The following is a 21,877-nucleotide window of genomic DNA, read 5'->3' on the forward strand; positions in this document are numbered from 1 at the left end:
CGGGGGTTCATGTAATTTTGGCTCAAACTGTTGTGTTCTCGTCCCTTCCCCCTGCCACTCAGCTTGGTTTGGTGCCCGTAACCTCCTCTTGGGTCATCCCCTGAGGTTGGCAGGGCTTGGCTCTCCTGGGGCCCCTCACATTCTGCCCAGGCCTTCCTCCTGCTGAGCCCCTGGCCCAGGCGTTGGTCTCCTGCACTTCCCCTGCTCCCTGGCCCAGACCCACACCTGCTGTGTTGGGCTACCCGGCTGCCTCTGAGCCCTTCGGGCCGTCACTGAGGCTGATCCAGCTCTTGCAGCCGAGGCTCTGGGTCACGGGCCAGGCTGCCCAGGCCCAGATGTCTGTATACCCAGCAGGCACCTGTGTCAGCTCAGTGTCGCTTCTGCTGTCTACCTCTTGCAGGACCCATGTGGCCAGTGTCCTCCCCAGTGGCGGCTGCTGGTGGGGGCTGCTGGCACTGCTGTTGTGAATCACCCGGTAAACTGGACGCGCCGCTGGGGCTGGACGGCTCCGGGCTCCCAGCCCCCACCCCTGCTCTCCACTGGAACTTGTCTTCTCCAGCCTGCCAGCTCCCGTTCCACTTCCAGCGCCGCCTCTGCGCCCAGGCCCAGAGCTGCTGGCAAGTCTGCTGGGGAGGGGTGATCACCCCCAGCTTCCTCTCTGGTCCTGCCTCCTGGCAGTTCGCAGCGGGCCCATCCCGCCTTTAACATTTCATCCTTCTTGGCTGTCCATGGAGCAGCAGCTCGTCAACTCCAGTCCTTCCCCTCCTTGCCAAAGCAGACGCTGCGTTACACTCGGGCGGAGTTGGTCTGCTTCTCTGAAATTCCATCTCCTTTTTGCAGAAGCCACTGATGTGTGGCTCTCAACTGATGAAATAATTAGCGTGAGATACTTCTCCCCCAGTTAGAGTCCCTCTGCCCTTTTTTCTGAGAACCCCAGGCTGCGAGCAAGAGAGAGCAGGGACCCTGAGGAGTTTGGAGTCCACGGGAGCAGGGTTCTGTGCTTGTGGGGATCGGAGCCGGGACGTGGGCCCCAGCAGTAGGGCCCGCACCCCTTCCCTTCTGGAGCTCCGGTTCGGGGCTCTGACGAATTGCACCTCAGATGCTGAAGGTGTACAGTGAGATGTGGTGAACACAGCGTTCTGGGAGCTTCGGTGGGTGTGTGTGAATGTGTGTACTTGGAGCCCTGTATAGTGATCGGACTCGACTTGTTTCAGTACTGCTTTCACAGCAACTCTGTAACCAACGTGCACTTTCTCTGCTAGTGGTTTGTTTGATCTTGTCCTTCCAGTTAAGTTGGAGAAAAACAAAGAAGCAGCTTGTGTCGTTCTCCGGAGGGGGCGCCACTGCCTCTCCTGGAGTACTTCTGTGAGCCCCAGTCTGGCTGTTTTCTAGAGAATCCTTCCAGCTCCGTGTGCCTGCTCCCCAGGAGCTGGAAAACAGATCTTCCCGCCTGACCAAAGCTCCTTGTTCCTTGCGTGGCATGTTTGTTCTTCCTAGTTTGGGGTGGGGGGGCGGCTGTCCCGACAGAGGGCCTGCCTGCAGCCTCCCCTGCCTTCGCCCTGTTGGGGGTTCAGGGTGCATCTGTAGCCAGGGCCTGCTCTTCCGACCTTGGCATTTTTCTAAAGATCTCAACTCCTCTCTTAGGCGCCGCAACAGATACATTAAAAAAAAAAAAAAAGTAAGACTCTTTCATGCATTTGGATAAAGGGCCCTCCAGTCTGGGTGCTGGGCCACAGAAAACCAACATATTTGGACCCCAGGATTCCAGACATTACTGGGGTGGGGTGGGGTGGGCTCCCTGAAAGAGGGGAAGCTGGAACTCATGGGTTTTAAACCGTACTTTGACGGCTTTGGAGCTCAGACCCGCGCCCCGGAAGTGCCCTGCCGACAAAACGGCGCCGATTGTTAAATGAAAGGCGGACCCCAAGGCAGGTGGAAATGGGTCCCGAGGTGGCGCCGGATTTGTGGGGGACACTCGCCCACCCAGCCCAGGTGCAGCCCTGCCCGGGAGGGGCGTCCTGCCTGCGGAGCCTCAGCTTGACCCCGCCTTAAATAACCAACGTTCCTGCCGAATCCCCGGGGGTTTGGGTGCCCAGCGCTCTGGAAACCTATTCTCTTTGGCTCAGCCAGAAGAAACCTCCCCTCCCCCGCCCCCCCCCCCCCCCCCCAAGTAGGGTTAAGTCCAAGCAGCGAGGCCTGGCCTGGGTCCTTGTCTCCTTGCTGAGAAATCAACAGGGTGGATGGGAAAAAAACAGATCAGGAATTTGACCGCCACCCTCACGGGCACAAGGAGAGGCAGGTGACACCAGGAGGGGTGGGACGGTAGGGTGGCTTGCCCGTTGGGACTCCCACCCCCAGACCCCACTGTCCTTTTCTATTTGTCTCCTCGGCGGTGGCAGCCGGTCTGATCTTGTCCGTCTGACTGTTCCTAAGTATGTAACTCTCAGTATTATTTGTGGTGGACGGTTCTGTGGTGAAAAAGGTTTAATCTATTTCTCATGGCTGCCTTGTACAAAATCCGTTAGAAAAGAAAATGTAACATACCAGATTTCTAACAAGACAAAAACAGCATTACAGAGTTAAAAGATTTTTACAACTGGTCTTGATTTTGATGTGAGCTGGTTTTTAACTCTCAAATGTTGTCACTTAAATAAAAACCTTATTTGCCTTTAAAATGTGCTCTGCTCTGAACTAAGCTGAGAGACCCTTCCCGTTGCTCATGTTCCGCCTGAGCTGGGGGCAGGCTGGCTTGGAGTCGGGGTGGAGGAGGGCGACAAAGCCGGGCCCTAGACCACAGACCTGTCGCTCAGAGCGGCGCAGGGGGTAGGGTGACAACGAAGAGATGTCAGATACAGAGAGTCTTTATTATGAAAAAGCAGTGTTGTCTAGGAAACTCATACACTGGTTTCTTTCGAATAAAATGACAAAGCAGATTTCTTAAATAATTGACAAAGGGCAGACATTGCTATTGAACAGGGCTACCTCTCCCTGTACTCCCACGGTGGGTGCCCTGTGCTGAGAATGTAAATAGGTACCTGTGGACTCAGGGTCTTGGGGCCTGGAACTCTCTCTCATCCCTTCTTCTGGGGCTCTGCTGTGGGCAACAGGGCTAGAATCTGGGTTCCCAAGAGCCCCTGCGCTGGTGACACAGGAGATGACCCTTTGCAGACCCTACTCCTGGGTACACAGCTCAGAGCTCTCAAATATTACCTTGTGCTTGCACTGCACTTTACAAGTGAAGCAACTGTAAAGCTCACGTGTGGGATGAGTTTCTAAGCCCCAAAGGGGAGTAGAATGAGCAGTCCCCCCGCCTCTCCGAGGGCTCCCCGAGTCACTCGCAGACTGCGGCAAGTGGTCACTGGCGGGCGGGGAAGTGGCTGGAGCAGAAGGGCAGAGACCCCCGAGCAGCCTCCACCTGGGCCCTTGTTAGTCCGGTCCCTGTTTGCCGCGGCCCAGGGGCACTGCCAGCTCCTGGGTCCTCCAGGAACTCCTGGGAGGCACGGACCCTGGGTGTGAGGGCATGGTGGTCAGCTATGGCTTGCTTCCTGCAAGACAGAGCTCCCTTCATGCCCCTCACAGTGCTGAAGCCAGGGGAGGCGGGGACACCATAGACTGCCCCCCCGAAATGAGGTGCTAGAAGGTGGCTGCAGCTGCCTGGGGCCCCGGTATGCTCTGCTCCATCAGTGATGGGCCCAGTGAGGTCAGGAGCTCCGGCTCCGAGCAGCTCAGAAGACTCGCACCTTCCTGCTCTGTGGGGCCCATCGGCTCTGTGGCTTTTTCCAGAAAAGACTCAGTTCTTTAACATACCTCCAAGTATGTCTGCGGGCTCGTGCAAGAGGAGGAGGTGGGGGAGGGGGAAGACACAGGGAAAGATGCTTAGGAGGAGGGCATTACCTGAAGGATGCTGTCCTCAGTCATGAATGAGAGAAACAGTCATGTCGCCACTAGAGGTGGGAAAGCAGGAGGGACAGATGCCGCTGGGTGCCGCAGGCTTTGAGGGACCCTCCCCGCCTGAGCTAGACAAGAGCAGACCTGGCAACGTGGCGGGGACATGGCCCACTCAGCATGTAGTCAGAGCCGGCAGGGCCCCGCCTCAGAGGCCGTCACAGCCACGTACAAACGGCCCCCAGTTAGGGCAGCTTCAGGCCCAGGCCCTGCCCCCGGGACGCTGTCCTGAGCAGATAGACCAGGCATTTCACAGCAGCCAGGATGCTTTTCCCAGTTCTGTGGGCGGGCAGGGCCGAGAGGAGCCATGGGGAGTGGCAGAGGAAGGGCGGCTTTTTCAGGAACCAGGGACCCGGCCACATGTGATGGACAAATGTGGGGAACCAAGGCCCAGGGGGCCACATACATGCAGGGTATGTCCTTAACCACCACCCCAATCTAGGTCTTTCATCAAGGAGGAGACCGAGGCATGTTGCAGAGGAGACAGAGGCTCAGATAGGGAGAGGGACGACCAGGGTCACACAGCAGGGCAGAGCCAGAGCCCGCCTAAAAAAAAGTGGCTGCTCAAGGCGGACCCTCCCGGCCACGGCCCTCTGAAGCACGGTATGCCAGCTTACCTCTCCTCGGCTACGATGGCCTCATCCAGCTCTTGGGACAGCTTCTGGAGATGCTGGATGCCTGCCCCCACGGGCTCTAGGTCACTGTCAGACTCGCTGAACGGAAGGAAGAGCCACACATATCAGTCATTAGTCGGAAACCTGTGACAGGAGCCCTTCCCATCCAGCACCGGGCCTGGTGTATGGGCCCAGATGACCCACACGGGCTGGGAACGTGTCACCGTAGACTCCCATTCCAGGAAGTGACATCAGAGCAGCTTGGAGCAGATGGCACAGAAAAGCTGGATCAAGGCCCACAAGGTCAAGGGCAGGTGATCTTGTAGACAGGTGAGCCTCAGCCCTCCAGATGGCTTCAAAACTTGCTTTTGGGCTCCCCAGGAGGCTTGGGTGACTGTGATACTCCCAGAGTTAAGCTCGCCTCTTCCTTTGGCAGATGGGGAAACTAAGACCCTGAAGGACCTCCCCAGATCCCCCACCAGCAGGGCGCAGAGCTGGGCCAGGTCACGGATGTGACTCCGCTCAGGGTGTCCCTGGCTCCAGGTAGCCCCAGGAGGGGCTCAGCAGCCCCCAGGGCCCAGCTAGTGTTTGCGGGGCAGGCACTACTGCACGTACCTGGGGGAGCAGAGGGGCTCTGCTGAGGAGTAGGGGCTCCGGAAGGCAGCCTCCCTCCTGGACCGCCGCCGAGGGTGGGCGTGCGGGCCCATCTGGGTGGAGAGGCGGCGATTCGCCCTCTCCCGGGGGTCCAGGGTTGAGCGGGCAGGGGCAGCCACTGATAGCCGGGTGCTCCTGTGGCTCGGGCTGCGAGCTGGGGGGCCACTGCCCTTCTGTGCCCCCCTCTTCCTCCTCCTGGCTTTCACCTGGGTTTCCACCAGCCACTTGGTGCCACTCTGGCAGGACTCCTGGATTCTCTGTGACAGGTACACGGAAAGGTCAGCACGGACAAGCCAAGAGTGAGCTACCCCAGAGTCCCCAGGCCATACCCCCAACACTTCGGCCCACCAGCTGGTCCTACAAATCCAGGCAGCTTTTATTCTCAAGGTGAGGGTTGCAGATGAGTCCGTGTGGAATGGGTCCACGGCAAGGACCCAGCTCAGGGCCCCCGGGGATGAGTGCATGGCCAGTAGCAGAACCACGCTGGCTCATGGAGTCTGCATTTGGTCTAAGTCCAAACCCTCTTTCAGGACAGACTGACCCAGACTCAAAGGGGAGGCCCAGAGGACAGCAGGCCTACCCACAGGATACCGTGCAATAATTTCTCTGCCGGCTTCTGGTCTCCTTCACTCTAATCTACCGTCCACATTGCTGCAGAGATCCTTCTCAGGGACTGACATTTGGCTCAGAGACTTCTCCTCAGAGGGTCCAGAAATGCTTCCCTCTCCCAAACCTTCAGATTCCCACTCAGCAAGGAGATGCCCTGCCCACCCCCAGGTCTCTCCTTGGAGGCCTGTCCACTGTCACAGCTCCTGCCCTTCCTAGTGACACCTCCCCACACCTCCAGCTCTAGGTTTGGAGACACAGCCACTTGGGAGGCCCACGGACCCGTCAGCCCCAGCACACGTGGCCTCTTCCTGCCCACACCTCTCATCTGATACCAAATCCTCTCAAAGCTATCTTCTGAGCAGTTCTTGAAGTTGCTCACTCCTCTGCAAGGCCAGACCCCTAGACCCCCTCAGAGGCGAATCTTCTTCTAACCCCCTTTTCATCAAGTAGCTAAAGAACAAGTTCTAATATGCTAATCGGACCCAATTCCCACCATGTTGCAAATTCTTCCCACTGGTTCCCAGGGCTCCCAGTCGCCCTTGGGAGCATCTAAACATGTTCGGCGCACCGAGCCCCTCTCACGTCCCACGCTGCGCTCTGTCCTCCGGCCATACCTAGACTAAGTTCCTGCCAGTTCTCTTCAGCATCTTGCCCTCCCTCAGCCCTGGGTCTGGACTATTTCACCTGCCTTGTACACTCCTCATACTTCCCCCTTTTCCTAGGCGAATTCCACGGAATCACCTCCTCCGGGAAGCCTTCACTGACTAAGCTTCTTTTTGGTGTTCCCCCACCATCAGCCCCTTGAATGCAATTTCCTATCACAATACAGCTCTATCATCTTGTCTTATGAGGCTTTGTTTCCTCACAACACTGCTTTCATTCACTCATTCAGCTATCTGTTGAGCACCTGCTACGTGCCAGCAATTATTCGGAGTGCTGGGGCCACAGCTATGAACAAATCAAAGGCCCTGTCTTCACAGAGTCTATATTCTTGGGGGCTCCTCGGGGGCAGCTATTATCCAGCATCAAGAAGGCCCTCCACACCTGGACATGTTTGACATTACCTGGGACACGGCACCCAACGCGTTCTTAGCTGAGCGAGCTGCAGCCTGGAGGCCGTGCTGTCCTGGCTGTGGGGTTTCCAGGGGCTTCCAGGAGGGGCCCGCCCTGAGGTTGAGGCTGACTGCTCTCAGGGGCAGCCTCCTTTGGAACTGTCTGCACAGGGAGTCCAGGGCCCCGCTGGAGGTGTCTGGGTGGCCAACTGCAGGCTGTAGGGCCTCGCTCTCCTCCAGCTGCCCCTGGTTCTGTAGGGACCTCCGACGCATGGAGGCCCCCACGGCCGGCCACCGAGAAGCCATCTGCCCGGCCGAGAGTCTGTTCTGCCCAGCAGACCCTGGAGAGGAGATCAAAGGGAGGTCAGCAAGGCATCCCCCCACGGTCCCATTCCCAGGCTTCAAAGACACCCTGAGTACCGGGGGAAGAGATGCGATGGGGGCCCGTGGGGTGGGGCACTTGGCAACTGTGGGTGCAGGAAGGAGGATGCTTCCTGGAAGAGGGGTCAGCGAGGACCAGAAGAGGGTAGAGGCTGAACAAGGCCGGTCAGCAATGTGTCCCGTGCTGCAAGTGTCTGAAACAAGCTGTCTTCTCATCCCAGCCTCTTTTCCGTTATCTGCCTCAGGCGGAGAGGGAGGCAGTCAGGACTGGCCGGCCGTCACCGAGCCTCCGCACTTGGTCCAGGGCAGGACCAGCGGCTCTTTCACGGGTTCGCCCTGACCCAACGCGCTCTGGCGGGCTGACCAGACACCCCAATGTCCATCCGGCTATACCCAGAAGCCCCACATGTGTCCGTCCTAACGGGAGGTCCCCCCTCCCGTCCCTTCTTAACAGAGGCCCTACCACGCCCCGGCCCGCACTCACCCAACAGCGCCCAACGCTCACCAGACGCCGAGCACAGCTGCTCCTCACCCATCCAGAGGATTTGAAACACCGCGCGGATCCGCCTCCTGGCCCTGTCCTCACAGCTGATTGGCTCCGTCCCTGCCTCGCTGCCTCGTCGGAGATCCGATTGGCCCCTGCGCCCGCGGCTGTGAATCTTGCTCTCGGATTGGCCCTGCCGTCCCCATTCATGCCTCTGTATGTCTGGCGGGCCGGGAGCTGCGCGTTGAGGCCTCTTTGTATTCTCGGGTCCCGCCCGCTCAGCCTGCGGAATCCTTCCCCCGCGCCGGCTCAGCCCCGGCGCCACATCCTGAAGCTCGGCCCCCGGTCGCTGGGCTCCCTCCTTAAGTACAAAGTGTTCTGGCTGGTCTGACCGGGCGGGGCGGAGGCGGGGTCGCGAGCTCCTAGGGGCCCCTCCCATCCTGCTTGGAGGTCTCAGTGGTTTTGTCAGAAAGAGCCTGGGCTGGGGGAGCTCGGAGCCTTGGGTTCCTGTGGAAGTTTTGTTTCAAACTTCCCTCGTGACCCTGTGCCTTCCTGAGACTGACCCTCTGTCCCCCAAACTTGCCACCGCGTTGACCCCCAGGAAAGTCCATCCTGGAAGAGGGGACAGATTGGGTGCCCCTCCCCTCCTCCTCCAAGTACGCTCTCCGCCCCCCCCCCCGCCCCGTCCCCTCTATCCAGCTGAGTGCCTCCCTCCCTCCCTCCCTTTAGCATCCAAACTAAAAAATCCACCATTTAGAAAGCCCCGTCCCCCCTCCACCTCAAGGCAGCACTGGCCATGCTCCCCCTTCCGTTTCCTTGCTGCCGTCCTCACCTAAAACCCTCCACCCCCCACCCCGAGTTTCGACTGATGGGCACCTTGAAGCTCAGTCCTTAACCCCATTCTTCACCTCTGGGTGATCTCACCCACACCCTTGCGAGGGGGCCCTCCCCATGGGAGGAGAACGATTAATACGAGGTACTTACTATACACCAGGTACTGGTGTTGCAAGCACTTTACAGGAGGAACTCATGAGCCCCTCATTGCAGCCAAGGACTAGATGAAGAAACGGAGGTGTAGGGAGGTCAGGTGGGGCCCCAATTTCCCCCGGTTAGTATGCAGCAGGGATTCAAACTTAGTCTGGGACCGGGGTCCATGAGCCTCACCAGCGCCCCACACTGCATCTCCTCAGCCTGCACCTCTCCCGGCAGGTGTATCCAACCCTGGTCTCTCCCAGCCCCCCTTCTCCTCCTTCCCCATGTCCCCTTATGTGTCTTTCCAAATACCTACTTGTGTCTTGATAGATTCAGCACTGTGCTAACAATGGTCCACAAAGGTCAACAAAACAGACGCATTCCTTACCTCCAGGAACTCAGATCTAGTGTGTGGGGAGAAACGGACATGAATAAATTAAATAACCAGTAATCGATTCGTCAAAGAAAATTATGACACCAAAATGATGTCACTTAAAGCTGAGACCTAGAAAATGAGTTCACCAAGCAAAGAATGTGTGTGTTTGTGTGTGTTTGAGTGTGTATGTGGGGAAGTGGGAGGCAGGGGAGGAGCTGTTCTTCTTGCACAAGGAACATCATGTTTGGGGGCCCAGGACCCAGGTGAGACCCCCAGCACACACACATATGTGTAACTAAAACAAAAGTTTCCTGAAACAATACTTGACTATGTGTGAGGTGCTTTGACATATTTTCTATTTCATTAAAAAAAAAAAGTCGCGGTGACAGCTCGCTAAGTTTATGTTACAATGGCTCTCTAAGCGTTGTGAGCTGCGGTTTGAAAAACGCTGCTCGGTGTTGCCTGCTCGACTTCTTCCCCTAGCCGAGTTGTTTCCCAAGCGTCGGAAGTGTGTGTTCCCACACTTCTTGTATGCCTTTTGTTATTATTATTGTATTTAGGGAATTTACTTCGTGTCCTCTACCAATGAAATATGAGGTGGGGGGAGGGAAGCAGGAGTTATCATTTTTCTGGAAACTAAGTTGAACATGTGGGAAAGACTCAGGGAAGATGACACATGTAGAAACAAATCCTCCCAAATCGGTCGTCGTGCTGCCATTGTCCATCCGTGCCTGTCTGCCTGTCGCAGTGCCTGGCTCATACGTCACGGGCATCTATGCGATAGCTTATATGTGTGAAGCCCTTACTGTGTGTCTGCTGAGTGCATTTCCTTTCTTTCATCTTCCTTAATCCTCACAGCAACGCTATGAAGCAGGTACTATTTTTATTCCCATTACAGATGACAAAACTGAGATTCAGACGGGTGAAGTGTCTCGCCCAAGATTGAACAGAGAGCCGGAGCTAGAACTTAAACCCTGAAGGTCTGACTCTGAAACCTGAATTCTTAACCTTAGATTCCACGGCCTCAAGCATCAGGAACGAGGGGCTGAACGCACGCTGAGGCCCTCCCTGCTTGAAGCTTTCAGCCCGCCCCCCTCAGCTCTGTGACTGGAAGGGCAGGTGAAGGAGAATGGTCTCCATGGCAACAAGAGGAGGAAGAAACAATTTCTTCTGAATGAGGAGCCTCTCTATTGGCCTCCTGTGGAGGGTGGAGCAAGGTGGTGGGAAGGAAAATGTACGGAGGCCAGCAGGCTCCCAGCGGAGAGGTGGTGGGTACAGGGGCTCCTGGCCCTGCTTGTAAGGAAGAAAAACCAGTCCGTGGTTCCAGGCTGAGGCTTTCTGGGTCCAGCTCCATCCTTGCCTCTGTTGGGGAGGGGGTTGGAGAAGGAGAAGGAGCTCCAGCCCTGCCCTGCCCTGAAGGCTCCCTGTCCAACGGAAAACTTCCACCAGTTACCCTGACCTCATGGAAGTGCCCGTGTGATGGAAGAAGCAGACATTAAACTGTGCAAAATGTCATGAATGTGAGGTGCTAGGGGATGATGAGAGGGTGTAAAAGGAATGGGGGACCCACTGGAGCTGGGGGGTCGGGGCAGGCCTCCCTTAGCATATGATGCTTTAGCTGATGAGTTAGGGAGACAAAGCCGAAGAGGATTTCCAGTAGAGGGATATGCAAAGGCTGATGTTGGGACGCCAGATCTCCATCAAGTTCCAGGAGCAGAGGAAGCCTGAGTGAGATGGAGAGGCCAGGAGCCGGATGGCAAGAGGCAGGGCTTGAAGGACCCCATCAGCCAGGGAAGAGCTTAGAATTTATACTGATGGTGGTGGGAAGCCTTTGTTGAATTTTCAGAGGGGACTGAGGTTATTAGAGTTGCATTTTTATGAAGTCCATTAGGAAGTTATTTTGTGGGCCAAACAGTAGCTGGGGCTCCCTCTAGAGGCTGTGGCCTGAGCACCTCATTTTTCTCAGCAGTGAAACTGAAACTTCCGGCATCAGCTTCAACACCCCCTTCTGCTCGTATCCCTCACCCTCGCCAACCATGGGCCAAATTTGTCAGTTCAACCTCTAGGTATTTCTGCAATCCATGTGTGCCTTTCTTTCTTTTTTTTTTCGGCCACACCATGTGGCATGCGGGATCTTATATCCCTGACCAGGGATTGAACCCACGTCCCCTACAGTGGGAGCGTGGGGTCCTAACCACTGGACCGCAGGGAAGTCCCCGGGTGTGCCTTTCGACTCTCTGCAAAGGGAAGCAATTGAAACAGAGGGAGAGTTTTGAGCAACGTGAGACCCAGTTAGAACTTTTTCTTCCCTTGTGAATGACATCATGGACAGAAAAATGCCTAAAACGTAAAGGCTAGTAGCATGAATACTTATAAAGCCAACACCCATGTAACCATCACCTGGGTGAAGAAACAGAATATTGCCAGGACCCCAGAAGCAACCACTGCCCCTGCTCTGTGTCCCCCTTCCCTTGACTTTTATGGGAATCTCTCTGATTTTTCTTTGTAGTTTTACCATCTTGCCTCCTACGCATGCAGGCTGCTCTAGGTTGCTATGTGGCTGCAGAAAGAACGGAACAGAAAAGAAGGACCTCTGCAACCCCCCTCCACCTTATCCCCTGTCCTCAGAGAGATGGAGCTGGGCCCACAGTGGGGAGGTTCTGAGCACTCAGGGAGGGGTCCTGGAGGGGTGATTGGGCTGCTCCAGTCTGGGTTTGTGACCCACACCAGTTGGCCCAGGCTTGGCTCTGCTGTATGCCAATGGTTCCTCATGGGAGTCAAAACTTTTAGGGATGCTGGGTTTTGGGGTCCCACTCACTTTTCAGGGAAGCTTCTCAATTTCATAGAGAGGGAGGCAGGAGAGGTCGATTTTCCCATTGCAGTTGGGAAAATAGAGATAGGGTGGGAGATACCCAAAGCCACAAGGTCAGGAAATAAGAGGTGGGATCAGCCCTTTGAACGCAGCTCTCTTGGGCTCCTGGTGCCGTGTTCTCGTCTCTCCCTGTGGCAGGGTCCTGTGTCCCTGCTCCCTGTAACATAGCCTCTCAAGGCCTGGCGCAGACCAGGCATGAGAACTTGAATTGGCCACAAGGTGGCGCCAAACACCACGTCTTCACATCATTTTTCACTTTTAAACCCCAAATGCCCAGAATAAGTTCTGCCCGGGGGGCCAGGGCACAGGGATGAGATCCTGCAAAGGGGACAGGAGAGCTCACTGTCCTCAGCCAGACCTTGTAGGGGAGACAGGAGCAGGGCTGGTGGGGGTTCCTCAGCTTTCTCCAAACCTGCTCCCCTTCTCTTACTCCGTCTTAGTGCTCTCGCAAGCCAGCTTGCGGGCAGATCTTGAGGAGGAGATAGCGGGACATAGGAAAGAGGGAAGCGGGACTGCACCCCGGCCGGGGCTCCAAAGGGACAAAGAGTCTGAGACCAGGACCAACGCCCCAGGACCAGGCAGGGCAAAGGGGGCTTGCAGTGCCCCCTCCTTTCCTCCTTCAGTGGCCTGAGTCCTCTCTGCTGCTGGTCACTCCTGATCCCCTGTCTTCTTCTTTTTTTCTTTTAATATTTATTTATTTGGCTGCACGGGGTCTTAGTTGCAGCACTCGGAGCTTTGTTGCCGCGTGTGGGATGTTCTCTGCGGTGTGCGTGGTCTAGTTCCCAGACCAGGGATCGAACCTGGGCCCTCTGCATTGGGAGCGTGGAGTCTTAACCACTGGACCACCAGGGAAGTCCCCGGGAAGTCCCCTCCTGTCTTCTTTAAGAAAGCTCCAGCTGTCTTCCCTCCTTCTTAGGGTGGGATGCAACAGAAGCTGAGGCAGTAACAGTGGATGTCAGGCAGGGTCCCTGCGTCACTGCTAGAAGCAGAGGATGGGACGGCGGCCAGGCTGCCGGGAGTGGCTCCACCTTATTCCTTTCATTCATACCCAACCCCCGCTCCCCTCCCCCCCCCCCCGCCCTTCCCCCGCTTAGCCACCTAAGTGCCTTCCTCTAGGCAGATTATCTCAGCTGGGCTGGACATCACCCTGCACCTGGAGCCATGGATGCCGCTCTGCTCCTCAACGTGGAAGGGATCAAGAAAACCATTCTGCATGGGGGCACGGGGGAGCTCCCAAACTTCATCACCGGAGCCCGAGTGAGTGGGGCCCACCCCCCAGACCAGTGAAAAGCCCCCATGGCAGCCTTCTGCATTCCAGCTTGGCCACAGGGCACTGCAAACAGCCTTCGTCAGCTTTGCCAACAAATGACCAGGAGGTCCTTGCTGGAATTATCAACCGCCCCACCCCTTGCCTCTGCCCCAGGCATCTGGGTAGCTCTGAAGTGGTGCCCATTCACGGGGTTTTTTTTGATACTTTGCAAATTAAACTTCAGCGTGGAATGCGGGTGGGGCTTTGGGAATTTTCTGAAGTCCCAAATGCTGAGGGAGAAGGAAGGGCCTTCAGGGCTCAGGGTTTTTGTCCGGGGATCTCTGGTGGGCTCCTAGACGGACGATGGATATGTCTGGGTCTGCGACCTCAGATCTAGGGCGTGTTTAAGGCAGGACTTCCTGACCTGCAGAGCTATCGAGCGTGGGATGGGGTCCTTTAGGAGGGAGTCGGGGAGTGCAGGCTGGGGGGCGGGGATGCTCTGAGGTCTGCCTGGGGTTGGGAGAGGACAGCCCAGGGAGCCGGTGATAGGGGATGGCTTCTGCTGGGCCTGGGGAGGTATGTCTAGACCAGGGTCTGCTCTCTTGGTGACCAGGTGACCTTTCATTTCCGAACCCTGAAATGTGATGATGAGCGGACGGTGATAGATGACAGCAAGCAGGTGGGCCATCCCATGCACATCATCATCGGGAACATGTTCAAGCTGGAGGTCTGGGAGATCCTGCTGACGTCCATGCGGTTCAGCGAGGTGGCCGAGTTCTGGTGTGACACCATCGTGAGTAGGCCCCGCCCATCCGCTTTGCAGGGCTGCTGTGTTTCAGGAAAGTGAGGGTAAAACAAAACTCTGGAGAGAGAACCCTGCCCGCTCCTTCTCAGCTACGGTAGCGGCAAAGAGGGATTCCCCCAAAAGAATAGGTGCTCCTAGAGTGACAATCGGTGTCAAGGCTGGCTGGTGGGATGTGGGTGCAGGGCCCACCTCACAGCCCTCACTTTTGGGCAGGATTATTGGATCCTGGAGACTTTTGGCCGCTAGTCATCTTCTGCCCTTCTCCCCACTCCTACCAACACTGCAAAATTGTCTTCTCGTTTATAGCACCCTTAGCAGTCATCCAGACAAGGCATTCTCCTGGGTGGTCCAGATAGAAAGGGCAAAACTCACTGACCTTTAAACAAACATTTCTTATGGAAACTTTCAAACTTATACAAAAGTCGACAAAAAGGCATAATCAACTTCCAAATACCCATCACCCTATGCCAGGCGCCATCACTCCACGGCCAGTCTTGTCTCATCTAAACCCATCCACTTTCCTTCCTCATCCCCTGTGGTTAAAGCACATTCCAGACGCCGTAGCATTTCATCTGTAAATACTGCAATTTGTATCTCTAAAAAGGATATTAAAAAACATGACCTCAATATCCTTATTACATTAAAAAAAAAACACCCAATAATTCCTCACTGCCAGCTAGTATCCGGTCACTGCTCAAATTTCTCCAATTGTCTCCTCATTCACTCCTGCTGGTTGGTTTGCTGAAATCAGGATCAAAACAAAGTCCATGCACAGAGCTTTGTTAACACATCTCTTAAGTCTCCTTTCGTTTATGGGTTCTCCTCTCTCTTTTTTTTCCTGGACGTGGATTTGTTGAAGAAACTGGGTAACTTGTCTTGAAGTTCCCATGTTCTGATTTTGCTGGTTGCTTTGCCGTGGACTTGTCAAACACATTCCTCGATCCCCCGTATTTTCTATAACCTGTGTACCTCCACATCTGCTTACCTCTCTTACTGTGATGTTAAGATTGGTTGGTGGGCTCAGGTGTTGACAGCCTGACCCAGCCATTACCAAGCTCCTTCTTTTTTTTTTTTTTTTAAATTTTATCTTTATTGGAGTATAATTGCTTTACAATGGTGTGTTAGTTTCTGCTTTATAACAAAGTGAATCAGTTACACATATACGTATGTTCCCATATCTCTTCCCTCTTGCGTCTCCCTCCCTCCCACCCTCCCTATCCCACCCCTCTAGGGGGTCACAAAGCACCGAGCTGATCCCCCTGTGCTATGCGGCTGCTTCCCACTAGCTATCTATTTTACGTTTGGTAGTGTGTATATGTCCATGCCACTCTCTCGCTTTGTCCCAGCTTACCCTTCCCCCTCCCCGTGTCCTCAAGTCCATTCTCTAGTAGGTCTGTGTCTTTATTCCCGTCTTACCCCTAGGTTCTTCATGACCTTTTTTTTTTTTTAGATTCCATATATATGTGTTAGCATATGGTATTTGTTTTTCTCTTTCTGACTTACTTCACTCTGTATGACAGACTCTAGGTCCATCCACCTCATTACAAATAGCTCAATTTCATTTCTTTTTATGGCTGAGTAATATTCCATTGTATATATGTGCCACATCTTCTTTATCCATTCATCCGATGATGGACACTTAGGTTGCTTCCATGTCCTGGTGATTGTGAATAGCCAAGCTCCTTCTTGATATCAAGCAATGGGTTTAGCAGCCATTGGTGGACGCCCAGATCCATTATTTCACCAGGGGCCACTGACATTTTTTTTGGTTTTCTTGCGGTACATGGGCCCCTCACTGCTGTGGCCTCTCCCGTTGCGGAGCACAGGCTCCGGACGTGCAGGCTCAGCGGCCATGACTCACGGGCCCAGCCGCTCCGTGGCATGTGGGATCCTCCCAGACCGGGGCACGAACCCGTGTCCCCTGCATCGGCAGGCGGACTCTCAACCACTGCGCCACCAGGGAAGCCCAGGCTGGTAATTTTTATGCCACGACGATTACTGGTTTTTCCAATAGTCCCCCTCATCTCCCCTCAGCTCAGAGCTGCTGTGATTGCACATGCACACACACACACACACACACACACACACACACACATACACACACTTCTTTCCAGAGTCATTTACCCATCTATACATCCATGTTTTATCCATCCTTCTATCCACACACTTAGGCATCAATTCATCCATCCTTCCCTTCAACCAGAATTATTCATAATCCATTCTTCCATCACCATGCATCCACCCATCATCTATCTGTAGGTCTATCTGAAAACATTCAGTGCACCAGGTTTGGCCTGTGCTAGGTGTTAGAGACTAAACAGGCAAAGTCCCCATCCCTCAAGGAACTTGAATGCTGGGGGAGGAGCAGACACCTAAGCAATTACAATGCAGGGCAGGTAGTACCACGATATACATGAGTGAGGACAGAGTGGTTTACAGCCACAGAAGGGGAGCAACTAACTGCTTGAGGATCATAGGAGGAATTTTTTCAAGAAGATGACATTGAGCTGGGTATTGAAGGATGAATAGGAGTTCACCAGGCCTAGAAGTGGGAAGAGAGTTAGCATCCAGGCCAGGGAGTGTGAAGAGGCAGGGGCCGTCAGGGGCTCTGGGAGCTTCTGCCCTGAAATGTACTACCACCCCCTCTACCCAGGGAGCACACTGGTCTCTATGAGGAATTTTCTGCTGGTGCCCAGTCTGGTGATGCCAGGGGTTGCAAACTCAAATACCACAAGGGCCAGGGCCCCTGGGTGACTGAAGGTCATCTGCTCCATTCACAGTGGGCAGCTGCTCCTGAGCTCCAACGGGATGGCTGCTGTGTGAAAGAGGCAGGTCCGGTGTGGCTGGATAGTCTGAGTTTTATAGACAAACCAGAGATTTTCATTAGTCCATGAATTCTCTCAGTGCTTAAGTGTTGGCAACTAATTACGTGAAGGATAAAACAAAACGAATCTGGGAGCTGAATGGTGGCCTCCAGGATGCCAGTTTGCAATTTCCAGATAGATAGAGCCCCTCGGACAGAAACAGGCTGTGGCCTTGAAGCCCCAGAGAGGGGCAGTGGTCCCGGGGTCCCCCTGCCCAGTCTCAGTGGAGATGCTGCAGAGGTGGGTGCAGGGCCCTGGAGTTCTGCTCCTTCTTCTGGCCTGTATTCTTCTTCTTGGGATGTCTGCCCACTCCCGGTGGCATCCTACAGTCCACTGTGCCAACCAGCATCCCTGGTTGTGCTAGGGTGGCAGGTGGCTAATGGGACAAGGCCTTGGTCTGAGGTCATGTCCAAGCAGCCTCTCATTCCTGGGGTCAGCAGCTGAGCACTGACTTTCTGGGAGGCAGGGGGCTGCGAGCTGGGGCTGCTGTGTGAGGGCCAGGAGTGCGCCCTCCCCACAGCAAGCTGTTCCCAGGGGGCCCCTCCCTCCCTTCATCCAGCTTTAATCTCAACAGGCTTAACGGCCATCTGGTCACCCAGCTCACAGAGAAGCTGAAGGTACTCCGGGCTAATCCTGGCTGGTGGAGGGAGGGAGGGGGTGACCTTCATCCCCTTGCTCGTGACTTGGAGACCAAGCTGGACCATTCCTGCCCCTTCACTTTCCCAGTGGCGTGTCTTTACTGGAGTTGCGGTGCAGGAGCCTGAGATGGGCCATCTCAGGACCCAGCCCCTGGAGAGCGGTTCTCAGAGCTCGTCTGTGGGGCATCCCAGCTCACAGATGGGGCAGCTGAGGCCAAGCTGGCCTAAAATGCCCCAGGCCTTGCCTGAGGCCAGCAGCTGATTTTCCTAGCCTTCTTCCACCCCGAGGGTGGCCACCCCAGCTCCTGGTGCTGGGTGAAGCTGTGATGAGCTGGCCCTATATCCGCGCCATCTCATTTATTTAAGCCCTACACCAGCCTCACTATCAGATAGCTGCAATCCAGGGGATGGGAGCTCAGGGAGCTGCAGTGACCTGGACTCACTGTCAGTCAGCTGCACCATCAGGACACCAACCTGGCCCTCTTGGGCCCAGAGCCTTGCTCCTTCCACAGCTCTCCATGCTCCCGTCCCTGCGGGTCACAGGCTTCACGGACTGAGGGGTCTCCTTGGGAGAGAAACCCGTTTGAGTCGACCACAAGGGCCAGCAAGAGGCAGCATAGCATTGTGGCTAAAGCATGGTCCCCGGAGCTGGGTTTGAATCCTGACTCTCATTTCCTAGCTGTGTGACCTTAAGCAAATCACTTAACCTCTCTGGGCTCTAGTTCCCACATCTCTAAAATGGGGAGAATAGTAGGGCCTCCCTCGTTGGGTCACCTTAAGGATTAAAGGAGCTAACAGGTGTAGCATGCTCTCCCTGGCACACAGGTAACCACAGTGATTAGTGGGGGGTACGCTGGGGTGACGAGTAGTAACAGCCATGGGGCAGGGGTAGGGAGAGAGCAGAAGTCCTGCTCTGGGGGGTCCCAGAGTGGGGCTCTCTGTGGCCCAGCTGGCTCTGAGCAGGCAGCCTGATGCCATCTGCCCAATTTTCCCCACAGCACACAGGGGTCTACCCCATCCTGTCCCGGAGCCTGCGGCAGATGGCGGAGGGCAAGGACCCCACTGAGTGGCACGTGCACACGTGTGGGTTGGCCAACATGTTCGCCTACCACACGCTGGGCTACGAGGACCTGGATGAGCTGCAGAAGGAGCCGCAGCCACTGATTTTCGTAATAGAGCTGCTGCAGGTGTGACCCTGGGGTGTGGGAGGTGGGGTAGGTACTGTCCCAGCATCAAAGAGCAACAGGGGTCAGTGGGCATCAAGGGGAGCCCAGCCCCACGGGTCACTGGACATCACCCAGTTCCTCTTCAGAGGAAGGGTTCATACACCACAGGGGAACTGGAATTGGACCCCTCCCCCCAAAAAAACGGTACTTTGCCTTTTCCAAGGGAAAAGCCCTTTTGGGACTAATTTTTAAAAATGTTATTTTCTTCTTTCTTATTTTCTTCTTTATTTCTATTGGTTATCTACTTCCATTTTTTCCCAAAAGTCTAGAATTACATCCTCAGCCCCAGTCCCTATGGTTTGTGGCTTCCGATCTCATTCTCCAATAGTGGGAGAGGCTGCATGGAACCATCAACAGTCTCTCCCCCAGACCCCAGAATGATTGATGGCCCCTGTCTGTGGGGCGGTGGGAGAGGCTCAAACCAGGGCAGGACTCAGCTGATGGCCAAGGCTGAGGCTCAGCCTGAGGGTTACATGGGTGAGTGCAAATAAGTAAGAACTGTGTCACCAAGGGGTCTGCTTGAACAGCTGGGCGGCTCGTGCACTGCAAGAGGGCATCCCCTCTAAGGTGCTCATTAGAGACATTATATACTTGTGCTTTTATAATAATATTTTCCCAACAGATGGCAATAAAGTGTCCTGTTCTAATGAAACGAGTATCATGGCAATTTTCTGAATATTAGAAGTAAAGTGTGTTGACAAAGGAGTACCTTTTCTTAATTTGCACAAAGGCTCTGATCTAGGGTAAGGCCCTGGGTGGGGGGCTTGTTGCTTCCTTCCCCTGTTTGTATGTGTTTGGCCAGCAAGCATGATTCTGCCCGCAATCTTCACTGTGGAAAATGAAGAGCTGATTTCAGCAAGATGTGCTGCGTCCACTTTCTCTGGTCCCCTGCAAGGGAAAGGGGCTGCCCTGCTGGGCTTCGAGCACTCGGGGTCCCTGCCTTACTGACCTGCAGCTCTTGGGGCAGGTGGAGGCCCCCAGCGAGTACCAGAGGGAGACCTGGAACCTGAGTAAAGATGAGAAGATGCAGGCGGTGCCCATTCTTCATGGAGAAGGAAACCGGCTCTTCAAGCTGGGCCGCTACAAGGAGGCTTCTACCAAGTACCAGGAAGCCATCGTCTGCCTGAGGAACCTGCAGATCAAGGTGGAAGGCTGCCCGCCAGGGGGTTGGGAAGTGGGGCGCATGTGGGGGGAGCAGCCCTGCACTGACCCTGGCCGTGGGGGAGAGGGGTGGGGGCAGGGCAGCAGCAGACCTTTCTTCACCGGGCAGGAGAAACCCTGGGAGGTGCAGTGGCTGAAGCTGGAGAAGATGATCAACACCCTGATCCTGAACTACTGCCAGTGTCTGCTGAAGAAGGAGGAATACTATGAGGTGCTGGAGCACACCAGTGACATCCTCCGGCACCACCCAGGTGGGTGGCGTGAAGCAGGTCCGGGGTTGGGGGAGGAGGGTGTCCAATCCCGCCCAGGGGCCTAGAGTCACGTGCACAGACCTCCGGTGGCCTCTTCTGACCCTGTCAGGGCATCAAAACTCGCCTCCACGCAGCAGGGTTTTCCCAAGCCTATAACGATATCATAGATGATGGATGAGCGGTGCTTATTGTGGGAGGTATTTTATTTTAAGGTGCATTGGGGCAAAATATAAGCAGCTCACCAAACCTGTGTGGAGCAGTAAACGGGTTTTAAAAACGGGGGCAATCAGTACAGAGAACAATATTAAGTACATTCTAGGATCCGTGATGCGCGGATATGGCGATACTTGTGAAGACGATGTTTGAGGAATGTTACAAGATCACTTACTCTGCGTCACACGCTAAATTCTCTGCATTTATCATTTCAATTAATCCTTATAGTGACCATAAGGGACAGGTGCAGGGATTGGGCTCTTCTGTAAGAAAAGAATAGAAAGTTGTGAATGTAAATTAAGTTGCAGGGCCTTGGAAGGGTCCGCGGAAGGGCGGGAAGTAGGTACTGCGATTATTATCGTCCGTACTTTATAGTGGAGGAGACAGGCTCTGGAGGTACAGAGAGGTCAAGGCTCAGGGTCAAGATTAAGGGTTGTGTAAGCTGGTCAAGCCCCGCCGGGCGCGGGGTCGGTGCTGCCTCTGGGTCTGGGTGGCGGGTCCAGCTGGGTCTTCCCCGCAGGCATCGCGAAGGCCTACTACGTGCGGGCCCGGGCTCACGCCGAGGTGTGGAATGAGGCAGAGGCCAAGGCTGACCTGGAGAAAGTGCTGGAGCTGGAGCCGTCCATGCGGAAGGTGGTGCGCAGGGAGCTGAGTCTGCTGGAGAACCGCATGGAGGAGAAACGCGAGGAGGAGCGGCTGCGCTGCAGGAACATGCTGCGCTAGTGCGCAGGCGCCAGACCTCCCGCCTCCGGCTCCCGCCTCCATGGGCCCCTCCCTCAACTCTCCCCAACCCGCCGCCACTTCGCCGCACACTGACCCTTCCGCCCCAGCCGGACAGCAGTGTCACTTTTTAAACTTTTAATTTTAAAAGTCAAAATAATTCATGTGTCGACTGAAAAAGTAATGCACAACCTAGAGGTTGAGAATTATGTTTTATTCAGCGGACTTTCTGAGGACTCCCGCCCCAGAAGACAGCCTCTCAGATAACCCTGAGGGACTGCTCCGAAGAGGTAAGGGAGGAGCCAGGATGTATAGGAGTATTTGCAACAAAGACCAGATAGTCGGAACTTCAAAAGATTACCATTAATGAAAGAAAATCAGACATCTCAAGTTAATGAGTTTAGCACTTTTCTCAGTACGGGAAGATGCGAGAGTCTGGGCTCCTTGAAAACATTCCTTTGAGATACTCCTTAATTATTATATGTAGACTCGGCATCCTGCTTTTCTCCATCCTGAATCCTCTCGGTGCACATTGTGGGTGGCTGCAACATCCTTTGTTTGCTAACGTGGCAAGCAACATTTTTTATCGATACATGCCAGGGTTAACAAAAAAAAACCCCCCAAACCCCAAAGGGCACAGAAGAGCTTATGGATAAAAATGAAGTTTCCTGCCCTATCTCTCCCATCCCTTAGCCTAGAGCTAGCCGTTTTTTTTCTTGTTTTGTTTTTTTGAGGTACGCAGGCCTCTCACCGCCCGCCGCGGCCTCTTCCGCTGCGGAGCACAGGCTCCC

At 54.9% G+C, this 21,877-nt stretch overlaps 2 protein-coding genes across 2 annotated transcripts; one reads left to right on the top strand and one right to left on the bottom strand.

Annotated features, from left to right (window-relative positions):
• Positions 1–3,910: 3,910 nt before the first annotated feature.
• Positions 3,911–7,791, bottom strand: PIMREG (PICALM interacting mitotic regulator; the record flags this gene model as incomplete). The annotated part of the gene is made up of 5 exons (XM_082859864.1): positions 3,911–3,944; positions 4,563–4,658; positions 5,175–5,470; positions 6,887–7,215; positions 7,740–7,791. 5 exons carry the CDS (start codon positions 7,789–7,791, stop codon positions 3,911–3,913), a joined length of 807 nt encoding a protein of 268 aa, XP_082715990.1.
• Positions 7,792–13,120: 5,329 nt separating this feature from the next.
• On the top strand, positions 13,121–21,089 carry AIPL1 (AIP like 1 HSP90 co-chaperone; the record flags this gene model as incomplete). Its single annotated transcript, XM_082861625.1, has 6 exons — positions 13,121–13,216; positions 13,822–14,001; positions 18,514–18,702; positions 19,709–19,885; positions 20,012–20,153; positions 20,887–21,089. The coding sequence occupies 6 exons, from the start codon at positions 13,121–13,123 to the stop codon at positions 21,087–21,089; spliced, it is 987 nt and encodes a 328-aa protein (XP_082717751.1).
• Positions 21,090–21,877: the final 788 nt, after the last annotated feature.

This window comes from Leucopleurus acutus, assembly GCF_964270905.1.
Source record: "Leucopleurus acutus genome assembly, chromosome: 19".
Lineage (NCBI taxonomy): Eukaryota > Metazoa > Chordata > Mammalia > Artiodactyla > Delphinidae > Leucopleurus > Leucopleurus acutus.